The 12,584-nt window shown below is 45.3% G+C and overlaps 1 protein-coding gene across 1 annotated transcript; it reads right to left on the bottom strand.

Annotated features, from left to right (window-relative positions):
• Positions 1-6,396: 6,396 nt before the first annotated feature.
• Positions 6,397-7,326, bottom strand: LOC128063760 (vomeronasal type-1 receptor 4-like). The gene has a single exon (XM_052656571.1). It carries the CDS (start codon positions 7,324-7,326, stop codon positions 6,397-6,399), a length of 930 nt encoding a protein of 309 aa, XP_052512531.1.
• Between the last annotated feature and the right edge of the window lie 5,258 nt (positions 7,327-12,584).

Genomic DNA, 12,584 nt, shown 5'->3' with positions numbered 1-12,584 from the left:
TGGCAGAGACCACACAGCCCGTGACTCTAAAACACCTACTCGCTGAGGCTTCGTAAAAATCTGCCTCACGGGGCTTTAGATGGCCAAGCTGAAGATCTCTCTGGGTGAGTGTCACACTGCCCTCGAAAACGTGTGCTATCGTCCGTCACTCAGGCGTCTCTGACTCCCTGTGACCCCAGGACTGCAGCACAGCAGGCATCCCTGTCCTTCACCATCTCCTGGAATTTGCTCAAACCCATGCCCGCTGAGTCACTGATGCCATTCAACCACCTCATCCTCTGCCACCCCCCTCTCCTCCTGCCCTCAATTTCCCCCAGCAAACATGCGGGTTGTTTCCAAGTATCTTTTGACGTTGGTTTCTAACATAATTCCAAGTGGTAAGAGAACAGCCTCTGTATGATGTCAGTACCTTTAGACCATGAAGTTTTGGCACCTTCTTTTATGTGCCGTGATATATTCCAGTGTCTCCTAGTTTACAGTCTATGGAAACTTGAATCGAATTTGTACCCTGTTGCTGTGTGAAAATTATGTTAAGTTCAGTTCAGTCGCTCAGTCGTGTCCAACTCTTTGCGACCCCATGAATCGCAGCACTCCAGGCCTCCCTGTCCATCACCAACTCCCAGAGTTCACTCAGACTCACGTCCATCAAGTCCGTGATGCCATCTAGCCATTTCATCCTCTGTTGTCCCCTTCTCCTCCTGCCCCCAATCCCTCCCAGCATCAGAGTCTTTTCCAATGAGTCAAATCTTTACATGAGGTGGCCAAACTACTGGAGCTTCAGCTTTAGCATCATTCCTTCCAAAGAAATCCCAGGGCTGATCTCCTTCAGAATGGACTGGTTGGATCTCCTTTCAGTCCAAGGGACTCTCAAAAGTCTTCTCCAACACCACAGTTCAAATGCATCAATACTTCGGCGCTCAGCCTTCTTCACAGTCCAACTCTCACATCCATACATGACCACGGGAAAAACCATAGCCTTGACTAGACGGATCTTAGTCAGCAAAGTAATGTCTCTGCTTTTGAATATACTATCTAGGTTGGTCATAACTTTTCTTCCAAGGAGTAAGCGTCTTTTAATTTCATGGCTGCAATCACCATCTGCAGTGATTTTGGAGCCCCCCAAAATAAAGTCTGACACTGTTTCCACTCTTTCCCCATCTATTTCCCATGAAGTGATGGGACCAGATGCCATGATCTTCATTTTCTGAATGTTGAGTTTTAGACCAACTTTCTCACTGTCCTCTTTCACTTTCATCAAGAGGCTTTTTAGCTCCTCTTCACTTTCTGCCATAAGGGTGGTGTCATCTGCATATCTGAGGTTATTGATATTTTTCCCTGCAATCTTGATTCCAGCTTGTGCTTCTTCCAGCCCAGTGTTTCTCATGATGTACTCTGCATAGAAGTTAAATAAGCAGGGTGACAATATACAGCCTTGACATACTCCCTTTCCTATTTGGAACCAGTCTGTTGTTCCATGTCCAGTTCTAACTGTTGCTTCCTGACCTGCATCCAGATTTCTCAAGAGGCAGGTTAGGTGGTCTGGTATTCCCATCTCTTTCAGAATTTTCCACAGTTTATTGTGATCCACACAGTCAAAGGCTGTGGCATAGTCAATAAAGCAGAAATAGATGTTTTTCTGGAACTCTCTTGCTTTTTCCATGATCCAGCAGATGTTGGCAATTTGATCTCTGGTTCCTCTGCCTTTTCTAAAACCAGCTTGAACATCAGGGAGTTCACGGTTCACGTATTGCTGAAGTCTGGCTTGGAGAATTTTGAGCATGACTTTACTAGCGTGTGAGATGAGTGCAATTGTGCAAATCTTAATTATGTTGAATTGGTTCACAGTGTTCTTTGGATCTACTCTATCTTTCTACTTCTTTGTAAATTCATTCTATTAATTTTTGATATTGAAAGTCCAAATAAAAGAATCTTAATTTATCCACTTAAAAATAATCATAATATATAGTGGAACTATATGTAACCTTGTTCTGTATTTTCCAGGTCTCCTGTAAATGTGTCATCATACTTTCATAATTAAAAAAAATAAACATATATTTAAAGAGATTTGCCTCAGCGCCTCCTTGTATATTTTGCTCCTACTGCCCCACACCCACCCCATGTGATGGTCCGAAATGCCCCAGCCCTGGGCCAACCACACATCCACACAACCACACGTGGGCTTCCGACAGGCTTTCCACTGGGAAGTTGCTCTTTTTTGCTGTCTTTTGCTTCCTACTGGGTCTGTGTTCACATCTTCATTCTTCTTTTAGGGCTAATTCAGGGTCTTCTCAAGGCACCATTTAGGATGAGGAACTGTCTACTCCCAAGGTCCTGTCCACTGTCACTTTTCAGGTCAAGGACCCCAAAGCCCACACTGTAGGCATCTTCTTCACATTTCCTGAAAAGGCACAAATAGCTTGCTAACTTTACTTCTATGATTCCACTTCTTTCCCAAACCAGAAATTTCTTGGGGAAACTTACTTGGACACTGTTCAGTTCAGTTCAGTTCAGTCGCTCAGTCGTGTCCGACTCTTTGCGACCCCATGGACTGCAGCATGCCAGGTCTCCCTGTCCATCACCAACTCCTGGAGTCCACCCAAACCCATGTCCATTGAGTCGGTGATTCCATCCAACCATCTCTTCCTCTGGCATCCTCTACTCCTCAGGCCTTCAATCTTTCCCAGCATCAGGGTCTTTTCCAACGAGTCTGTTCTTCGGATCAGATGGCCAAAGTATTGGAGTTTCAGCCTCAACATCAGTCCCTCCAGTGAATATTCAGGACTTATTTCCTTTAGGATGAACTGGTTGGATCTCCTTGCAGTCCAAGGGACTCTCAAGAGTCTTCTCCAACACCACCGTTCAAAAGCATCAATTCTTCAGCCCTCAGCTTTCTTTATAGTTCAACTCTCACATACATGATTACTGGAAAAACCATAGCCTTGACTAGACGGACCTTTGTTGGCAAAGCAATGTCTCTGCTTTTCAATATGCTATCTAGGTTGGTCATAACTTTTTTTCCAAGGAGTAAGCATCTTTTAATTTCATGGCTGAAGTCACCATTTGCAGTGATTTTGGAACCCCCCAAAATAAAGTCTGCCCCTGTTTCCACTGTTTCCCCATCTATTTCCAATGAAGTGATGGGACCAGATGCCATGATCTTAGTTTTCTGAATGTTGAGCTTTAAGTCAAATTTTCACTCTCCTCTTTCACTTTGAGCAAGGCTCTTTAGTTTTTCTTTGCTTTCTGCCATAAGGGTGGTATCATCTGCATATCTGAGGTTATTGGTATTTCTCCCAGCAATCTTGGACCCTGAGTAGGTGAATGTTTTTATATACAGCACAAATGGCTATAACTGGAACAAAATCTTCCTATTCATAGTAGCTGTTCTCCTTACATGAAGGTATTAGTTTTTTCTCTTCAGTTATGTTATGGGTTGGCTAAAAACTCCATTTGGGTTTTTCTGGAAGATGTATGGAAAAACACGAATGACCTTTTCGGCTAATCCAACAATATAGACAAAAGATCGGCAGGGTCGTTAGGCACTGGGTTAATAAGCGTCTAAGCCACCTTTGGGCAGATGATACATAGACTGAGGTGGACATGGTCCAGGTTTCCCACTGTTGGTGGAATATTCATAAGCACAGAAGAGGGGAAGGGTAGGAAAAGCCTTAGGGTTCAGTTTTTAATCGGAGGAATCATGACTAACTCATGTTTGTGTTGTTCAGTTGGTCAGTTGCATTTGACTCTTTTGTGACCACATGGACTGTAGCCCATCAAGCCACTCTGTCCATGGGATTTCCCAGGCAAGGACACTGGAGTGGGTTGCCATTTCCTTCTCCAGGGGTTCTTCCCGGCCCAGGGATTGAACCTGTGTCTCCTGCATTGGTAGGCAGGTTCTTTACCACTGAACCACCAGGGAAGCCCAGTAACAAGTTGTTGATTATCATAATACTTGTGTAGATTGAGTTAGAAAAGTGCTTGTTTTTTTAAGCAAGCAAGGTGACTCTGCTACATGACTTGGGGATGAAACCCAACTGCCATCTTGCTTAATTCAACCCAGTGCTACAGATGCTCGTTGGGTGCTGGCTAGGCCCCCAGGAGGCTCAGTGTGGGCTGTGGTAATCCACCCCAGAGGACACAGGACAAGCAATGGATGAAAACCAATTGACAACCAGGATTCTGAACACTTCAGCCTCTGCTCAACACATCTCTCCTCTCCTGCTCTGGACTCAGAGTGAGCTTTAAGAGCCCTGTATGTCCATCGAGAGGTGAATGAATAAAGAGGTTGTGGTGTATATATATGTGTGTGTGTGTGTGTGTATGTAATGGAATGTTACTCAGCGATAAAAGGAGCACATTGAGTCACTTCTAGTGAAGTGGTTGAACCTAGAGCCTATTACACAGAGTGAAGTGAGTCAGAAAGAGACAAGTATCATAAATTAACAGATATATATGGAATCTAGAAAGATGGAACTGATGAACCTATTTGGATGGCAGGAATAGAGATGCAGATGGAGAGAACAGGCTTGTGGACACAGCAGGGCAAGGTGAGAGTAGGATGATTTGAGAGAATAGCATTGAAACATACACATTAATGTATGTAAAACAGAGCCAGTGGGAGTTTGACGTAAGACACGAGGAGCTCAACCCAGTGCTCCCTAAGGGGTGGGAGGTGGGAGGGAGGGGACATGTGTATACCTGTGGCTGATTCCTGTTGATGTATGGCAGAAGCCACCACAACATTGTAAAGCAATTATCCTCCAAATAAAAACAAAGAGCCCTTCAGCGTCCGCGTCTCTCCTCACACTTTCAGAGGCTGCTGGCCCCTCTGCTTTAGGAGTTTATCTGGCCTGAGTAAAAATGAATGCGGGAAAGAACGAATGATTGCACGCACACATGGGTGAAGGGAAAGCTCTTCCTTCAACGGACTCCTACCAGTAAACGCTGAAGGCTGAAATGAGACCACTGCATATGTTTCGACTTGGGAGGGCATTGTGGTGGGAGCTGAGGTGAGTCGTGATGAACAGCCGCATGTTAGGACAGTCTCAGGACATCTCCCAGCAAAGAACTCGCTGACCGATCGCAAGGCCCATGGCCCGTGTAACATGGAGACACCTGCCAGGCACCCGTGACAGGGCTGGGACAGGCAGGCACAGTGTGTCCCCCAGCAGAAAGCACTGAGAACGTCACAGGGCCTTTATTTCTTTTAAAAGAGTTCCCCACCCCCAATGTAGACCATTTTTAAAGTCCTTACGTTTTTCACTTTTGTCCGAGAGGCATGTGGGATCTTAGCTCCCCAACCGGGAATGGAACCCACGCCCCCTGCGATGGAAGGCAAAGTCCTAACCACTGGGCCAGCGGGGAAGCCCCAGCATCTTGACTGGTTCAGGAAGCTTTGCTGAGACAGCACTGACATGGGAAGTGTGTGAGTGTGAGGTGTATAGCATGGTACTCTGATACAGGAATATACTGTGCAATTATTACCACAGGGAGGTGGACACCTCCGTCGCCTCAGAGAATTAACTTTTCTCGCAGCCTGTGGTGACGGCAGGGAAGATGTACCCTCTCACTGGCTTTCTAGTAGATGGCTAGTGTATAGTGCAGCACTCTGGGGGCCGGCCCCAGGCGGCGCATCAGATCCTCAGAACTTACTCATTCTCTCCTGGAACTCAGTGCCCTTGGACCAGCATCTCCGCATTCCCCTGACCTCCCGGCCCCTGGAAACCACCATCTCACTCTCTGTTCCTGAGTTCAGCTTCTTCAGATTCCACGCACAGAAGCTGGCACACAGCACTTTTCTTTCTCTGCGCAGTGTGTCTCAATTAGCATGGTGCTCTTCAGGTCTACCCATCATGCTGCAAACGGCATTATTTCATTCTTTTTAAGGCTATGTAATATTCCATCGCTGGAGGAGGAAATAGAAACCCACTCCAGTATTCTTGCTTGAAGAATCCCCATGGACAGAGGAGCCTGACGAGCTGCAGCCCACGAGGTTGCAGAGTTGGACATGACTGAGTGACTAAGCATAGCACAGCGCTGACTTCAATGGTACCAACTTTTAGTTATAAAGTAAGTAAGTCATGGACATATAATGTACAACATGGTTCAGCAGTTAAGTATACTGTGCCACATGCCGAAAAGTGGTAAGAGAATCAATCTTCAAAGGTTTCACCACGAGAAAAAAGCTCCATCAGTGCAGTACAGTGTGGAGGTGGGTAGATGTTAACTAGACTTATTGAACTCATCACCTGTAACGTGTGCAAATATTCAATCATAATGTTGCAAGTCCTGAAGTGATATAATGTCACACTTATTATACTTTAATAAAAATAGCCACTCAATACTTAAAGAAGAGAATTAGTTATTATTGAAGGCATCTACTAGATATTTATCACATTAAGCATCGCTTCTATTGACTCCAGAGCAGATCCTAGGAGTTTTAGGATTCCTCAGGAGCAGCAGAAAGGGGGAAACAGTGGGAAAACATGAGGCCAAGGCATCAGAAGTCTGCATCAACCACAGACGAAACTCTACAAGAACAGTCAGATAAAAAGAAAAAGTGGAATTCAGTATGTAAACAATGATGAAGGTGACCACCAGCATCAGGATGGTGTGTGTGGCTCTGGTCTCCGGGGGGCTTCTGTGGTGCCCAGTGAGGGTGTGGATATACTGCACCCTCTGGTGGTGTCTGTGCAGGAAAAGCACCATGGAGCCACTGGACCAGACCATGAGGGTAAGAAACACAGCATCAGAGATGAACCACAAGTAGCCAACGCTTGTGACAGTACCTGAGATTGAGCAGAACCACTTGCCTTGGGAATCAGTATAGTTGTGTGTGTCCTGAGGACCAGTGATTTTCAGAGGAACAGGGACGTACATTAAGAGACTCAGCATCCAGCAGGTGCAGCAGGAAGGGCCAGTGACCCTGGGGGCCCTTCCTCTGAGCACCACCCACTCCGCTCTCCTGGGAAGAAGAGTGAAGGACTGATAGGTGCTCAGGACGCAGGTGGAGCACAGGGCGGTGCTGCGAGCCACCCTCTGTATGTAATACACAAACTTACACCCGAGGCTGGACAGGGGCTTCCTTGACACAAAAGCTGCCATTATGTGGGGAATGCCAGGAGAGAGGAGAGCCAGGAGGTTGGCCAGGGCCAAATGTGGCAGAACCATCTGTGTGGGTCTCTGCTTGTGGCCCAGCAAGACTGGAGAGATGCTGCGGGAGAAAAGGATGGCATTGCCCAGAGCACCAACTACCACCTGGAACAGAAAGATGGTTTTCACAGCCGCCTCCCCTGTGTCTCTCAGGGCATCTTTGTGAAAAGACATGGAGAGGACGTCAGAGTGGCCCGGAGCGGAAAGGGGGCTGAGCTGGTGTCGACATCAGGAGGCGTCTCACAGAACCAACACTGGGAAAGAATTCCTTTCTCCTCTTCTGAGAAGGGAGACACGGTCATGCTCCACAGGAGGGGCTCAACCTGGAGCACACATGCATGATACCGGTTACACTTTTCACTCTGATTATATTTAATCCTATTGATTTGGCATTTCCTTATTCTCCACCAGCAGGTAAGGTCCATGAAGTTAAGAACCACATCGCTTGTTCAGTAACATGGTGTGATGCATAACAGATGTTACAAAATCTGTCCTAAGTGTAGGACAATGAGACAGGAGACTAGCAGATACACTAACCCCTTAGAGACATTCCTGCGTACTGTAAGCGTGTGTTAAGAAAGAAACGGAAAGTGCACAATGCCGGCGAGCTTTAAGACTGCCCACCTAATTTAAACACAGTTGCAGAAGAGTCAGTTATTCACACTTGAAACTCACATTTCATCAGAATTACCACACACAGTATAACTTAAAAAATCAGTTGTGGACCTGCACTTTCTTGTTCCTCGTGTGAGGAGCTTGGGAGTCACCTCTCTGTCCTAAGAACAGGGAAAACACCGAATAGACGGAAAATTCTTGGATTAGTAAGCGAGGTGAGAGACAGGGGAATCATTGCCTCCACTAGGGAAGAGACAGCAGGGGAAGAGAAGGAATCAAGACATGCTGGAGCAGAGATTCCTGAGCAGAAAGCCCTCGGGAAGAAGCCCTGGGTAGGAAATCCTGCGTCATAACGATGGATCGGGGGGGCCTCCGTGTGTAGGAATCTGACAGTTAGAATCTCCAGGAGGACCACTCATCCCACAGTCCTGTGAGTCTGGTGGTATTTGCCTCAGCTGATATCAGATAGAAATCCATCCCCTTCTGCTTCCTTACTGGGAGATGAAAGCAAACATTTTCAACTACATCAGAGCACTGGATTCTTCTTAACTGAATCTGCTTTCCTGGGAAAGTAGTTCAGTTCAGTCGCTCAGTCGTGTCTGACTCTTTGCGTCCCCATGAGTTGCAGCACACCAGGCCTCCCTGTCCATCGCCAACTCCCGGAGTTCACTCAGACTCACGTCCATCGAGTCCGTGATGCCATCCAGCTATCATCCTCTGTCATCCCCTTCTCCTCCTGCCCCCAATCCCTCCCAGCATCAGAGTCTTTTCCAATGAGTCAACTCTTCGCATGAGGTGGCCAAAGTACTGGAGTTTCAGCTTTAGCATCATTCCTTTCAAAGAACACCCAGGACTGATCTCCTTTAGAATGGACTGGTTGGATCTCCTTGCAGTCCAAGGGACTCCAACACCACAGTTCAAAAGCATCAATTCTTTGGTGCTCAGCTTTCTTCACAGTCCAACTCTCACATCCATACATGACTACTGGAAAAACCATAGCCTTGACTAGACGGACCTTTGTTGGCAAAGTAATGTCTCTGCTTTTGAATATGCATCTAGTTAACTAGAGCTTAACCAGCAGGGTTTGCAGAGAGCCTGACTCACCTGGGAAGGGAAACCCCCAGCTCTAGCCCACTCTAGCTGTGCTGTCCTGTCCAAGAGGGAGAAATACATGGAGAAACAGGAGGTTCACAGTCCCGAGGCATAGGCTCAGGGATCAACTGAGACCTCATCATAGGAGGTGGAACCTTCCTTCTCCCTGAGAAAGGAGATAGAGGGGCCCCCGGGCTGGACAGCTGGTGTTCATCGAGTGGAGTAAAACTGAAGGTTTATTCTCATGCACACACTCCAAGGACAAAGCTAGTGGCAGAAGCTGAGTTCTGCTGGGGTAAAGAGATACTGTGCCCAGGCCTGAGGTCAAAGAAGACTTCCCTGACTGTACAAGAGCAGGAAGGCTTCCCAGGGGCCAAAAAGTGAGGAGGGCCTCCCCAAATAAGGGTGGAAATGCACCCACAGGCCTTTGCGGTGGGATCCGTCTTAGCAAAATGTTGCCCATGCATTTTGGAGAAGGTTCAGGGATCAGTCAGGTGTCAAGAAAGACACAAGGAACAAAAAGAATAAAATACTTAGGAATATATCTACCTAAAGAAACAAAAGACCTATATATAGAACACTATAAAACACTGATGAAAGAAATCAAAGACGACACAAATAGATGGAGAAATATACCATGTTCATGGATTGGAAGAATCAATATAGTGCAAATGAGTATACTACCCAAAGCAATCTATAGATTCAATGCAATCCCTATCAAGCTACCAACAGTATTTTTCATAGAACTAGAACAAATAATTTCACAGTTTGTATGGAAATATAAAAAACCTCGAATAGCCAAAGCAATCTTGAGAAAGAAGAATGGAACAGGAGGAATCAACCCCCCTGACTTCAGGCTCTACTACAAAGCTACAGTCATCAAGATAGTATGGTACTGGCACAAAGACAGAAATATAGATCAATGGAACAAAATAGAAAGCCCAGAGATAAATCCAGGCACCTATGGACACCTTATCTTTGACAAAGAAGGCAAGAATATACAATGGAGAAAAGATTATCTCTTTAACAAGTGGTGCTGGGAAAACTGGTCAACCACTGTAAAAGAATGAAACTAGAACACTTTCTAACACCATATACAAAAATAAACTCAAAATGGATTAACTAGCTAAATGTAACACCAGAAACTATAAAACTCCTAGAGGAAAACATAGGCAAAACCCTCTCTGACATAAATCACAGCAGGATCGTCCATGACCCACCACCCAGAGTAATGGAAATAAAAGCAAAAATAAACAAATGGGACCTAATTAAACTTAAAAGCTTTTGTACAATGAAGGAAACTATAAGCAAAGTGAAAAGACAGCCTTCAGAATGGGAGAAAATAACAGCAAACGAAGAAACTGACAAAAAATTAATCTCTAAAATATACAAGCAACTCCTGAAGCTCAATTCGAGAAAAATAAATGACCCAATCAAAAAATGGGCCAAAGAACTAAACAGACATTTCTCCAAAGAAGACATACAGATGGCTAACAAACACATGAAAAGATGCTCAACATCACTCATCATCAGAGAAATGCAAATCAAAAACCACAGTGAGGTACTATCTCACACTGGTCAGAATGGCTGCTATCCAAAAATCTACAAACAATAAATGCTGGAGAGGGTGTGGAGAAAAGGGAACTCTCTTACACTGTTGGTGGGAATGCAAACTAGTACAGTCACTATGGAGAACAGTGTGGAGATTCCTTAAAAAAACTGGAAATAGAACTGCCATATGACCCAGCAATCCCACTGCTGGGCATACACAACAAGGAAACCAGAATTGAAAGAGACACATGTACCCCAGTGTTCATTGCAGGACTGTTTATAATAGTCAGGACATGGAAGCAACCTAGATGTCCATCGGCAGATGAATGGATAAGAAAGCTGTGATACATATACACAATGGAATATTACTCAGCTATTAAAAAGAATGCATTTGAATCAGTTCTACTGAGGTGGATGAAACCAGAGCCTATTATACAGAGTGAAGTAAACCAAAAAGAAAAACATCAATACAGTGTACTAACACATATATATATAGAATTTAGAAAGATGGTAATGATAACCCTATATGCGAGACAGCAAAAAAGACACAGATGTATAGAACAGTCTTTTGGATTCTGTGGGAGAAGGCGAGGGTGAGATGATTTGAGAGAATAGCATTGAAACATGTATATTATCATGTATGAAACATGTCGCCAGTCCAGGTTTGATGCATGAGACAGGGTGCTCAGGGCTGGTGCACTCGGATGACCCAGAGAGATGGGATGGGGAGGGAGGTGGGAGAGGGATTCAGGATGGGGAACACATGTATACGCATGGCTGATTCATGTGAATGTATGGCAAAAAACACTGCAATATTGTAAAGTAGTTTAAAAATAAAAAGAAAGACACAAGGTAATTGGCCAAAGGTAAACAAAGACAACAGAGAAGGCAATGGCGCCCCACTCCAGTACTCTTGCCTGGAAAATCCCATGGACAGAGGAGCCTGGTAGGCTGCAGTCCATGGGGTCGCGAAGAGTCAGACACGACTGAGCGACTTCAGTTTCACTTTTCACTTTCATGCATTGGAGGAGGAAATGGCAACCCACTCCAGTGTTCTTGCCTGGAGAATCCCAGGGAAGGCGGAGCCTGGTGGGCTGCCGTCTATGGGGTCGCACAGAGTCAGACACGACTGAAGCGACTTAGCAGCAGCAGCAGCAAATAAAGACAATATCTTAAGTATATACTATGAAATCGTACAGTAACCACAGCAATTATCTAGAGTTTAGACCAACAGAAGTTGGGTTTGTTTGTTTCTGTGGAGTTTTTAAAGACCCACTGACAAGTGTCCTTTTTGCTAGTAAATACCATCATTTGGTAATCTCAGAAATCATTCCTTGTTTCAAAGAAAAAAAGTCCACTATGGTTTAATCCCACTTTCTCTGAGTGAAATCCCATCGTATAGACCAAAGATCAGCAAACTTTTTCTGTAAAGGGATAGATAGTGGTATTTTAGGTTTTGTAGGTCCAGATGTGTGTTTACGCAGCTGGGAAGGCAGCCATGGCCAATATGTTAACAGGTGAGCATAGCTGTGTTCACCATGAAACTGTATTTCTGAAAACAGATGGCGTCTGTGCACACCACCATTCACAGCAGCATCGTTCACAGTAACAAGTAAGTGGAAACAGCCCCAGGTCCATCAGTAGATGAGTGGATAGGCAAAATGCCATCCTATATCGTACAGAAACAGTATTCAGCTGTGAAAAGGAAATGTGTAGCATGCTTGATATATGCTACAACACAAATGGACCTTGAAAACATGCTTAACGAAGCAAGTCAGGCACAGGTGGAAAAATAGTATATGATTCCACTTATAAAAGTTACCTGGAGTAGGCAAATTCATTGAACCAGAAAGTAGAACAGAGGTTACCACTGACTGAGCGGAAGAGGGGTTGTTGTTCAATGAGTAGCAAGTGTGTGCTGGGATGATGAAGTTTTGGAAATAGATGGTGGTAATAGTTATACACGGGCTTCCTGGTGGATCAGATGGTAAAGGGTCTGCCTGCAATGCAGGAGACCTGGGTTCGATCCCTGGGTTGGGAAGATCCCTTGGAGAAGGAAATGGCAACCACTCCATTGTATCCTTGCCTGGAGAATTGCATGGACCGAGGAGCCTGGCGGGCTGCAGTGCATGGGGTCACAAAGAGTTGGACATGCCTGATGGACTAAAGCTAAA

The sequence above is a fragment of the Budorcas taxicolor genome, chromosome 18 (genome assembly GCF_023091745.1).
Source record: "Budorcas taxicolor isolate Tak-1 chromosome 18, Takin1.1, whole genome shotgun sequence".
In the NCBI taxonomy this organism is placed as follows: Eukaryota; Metazoa; Chordata; class Mammalia; order Artiodactyla; family Bovidae; genus Budorcas; species Budorcas taxicolor.
This window is presented reverse-complemented; position numbering and strand designations above follow the sequence as displayed.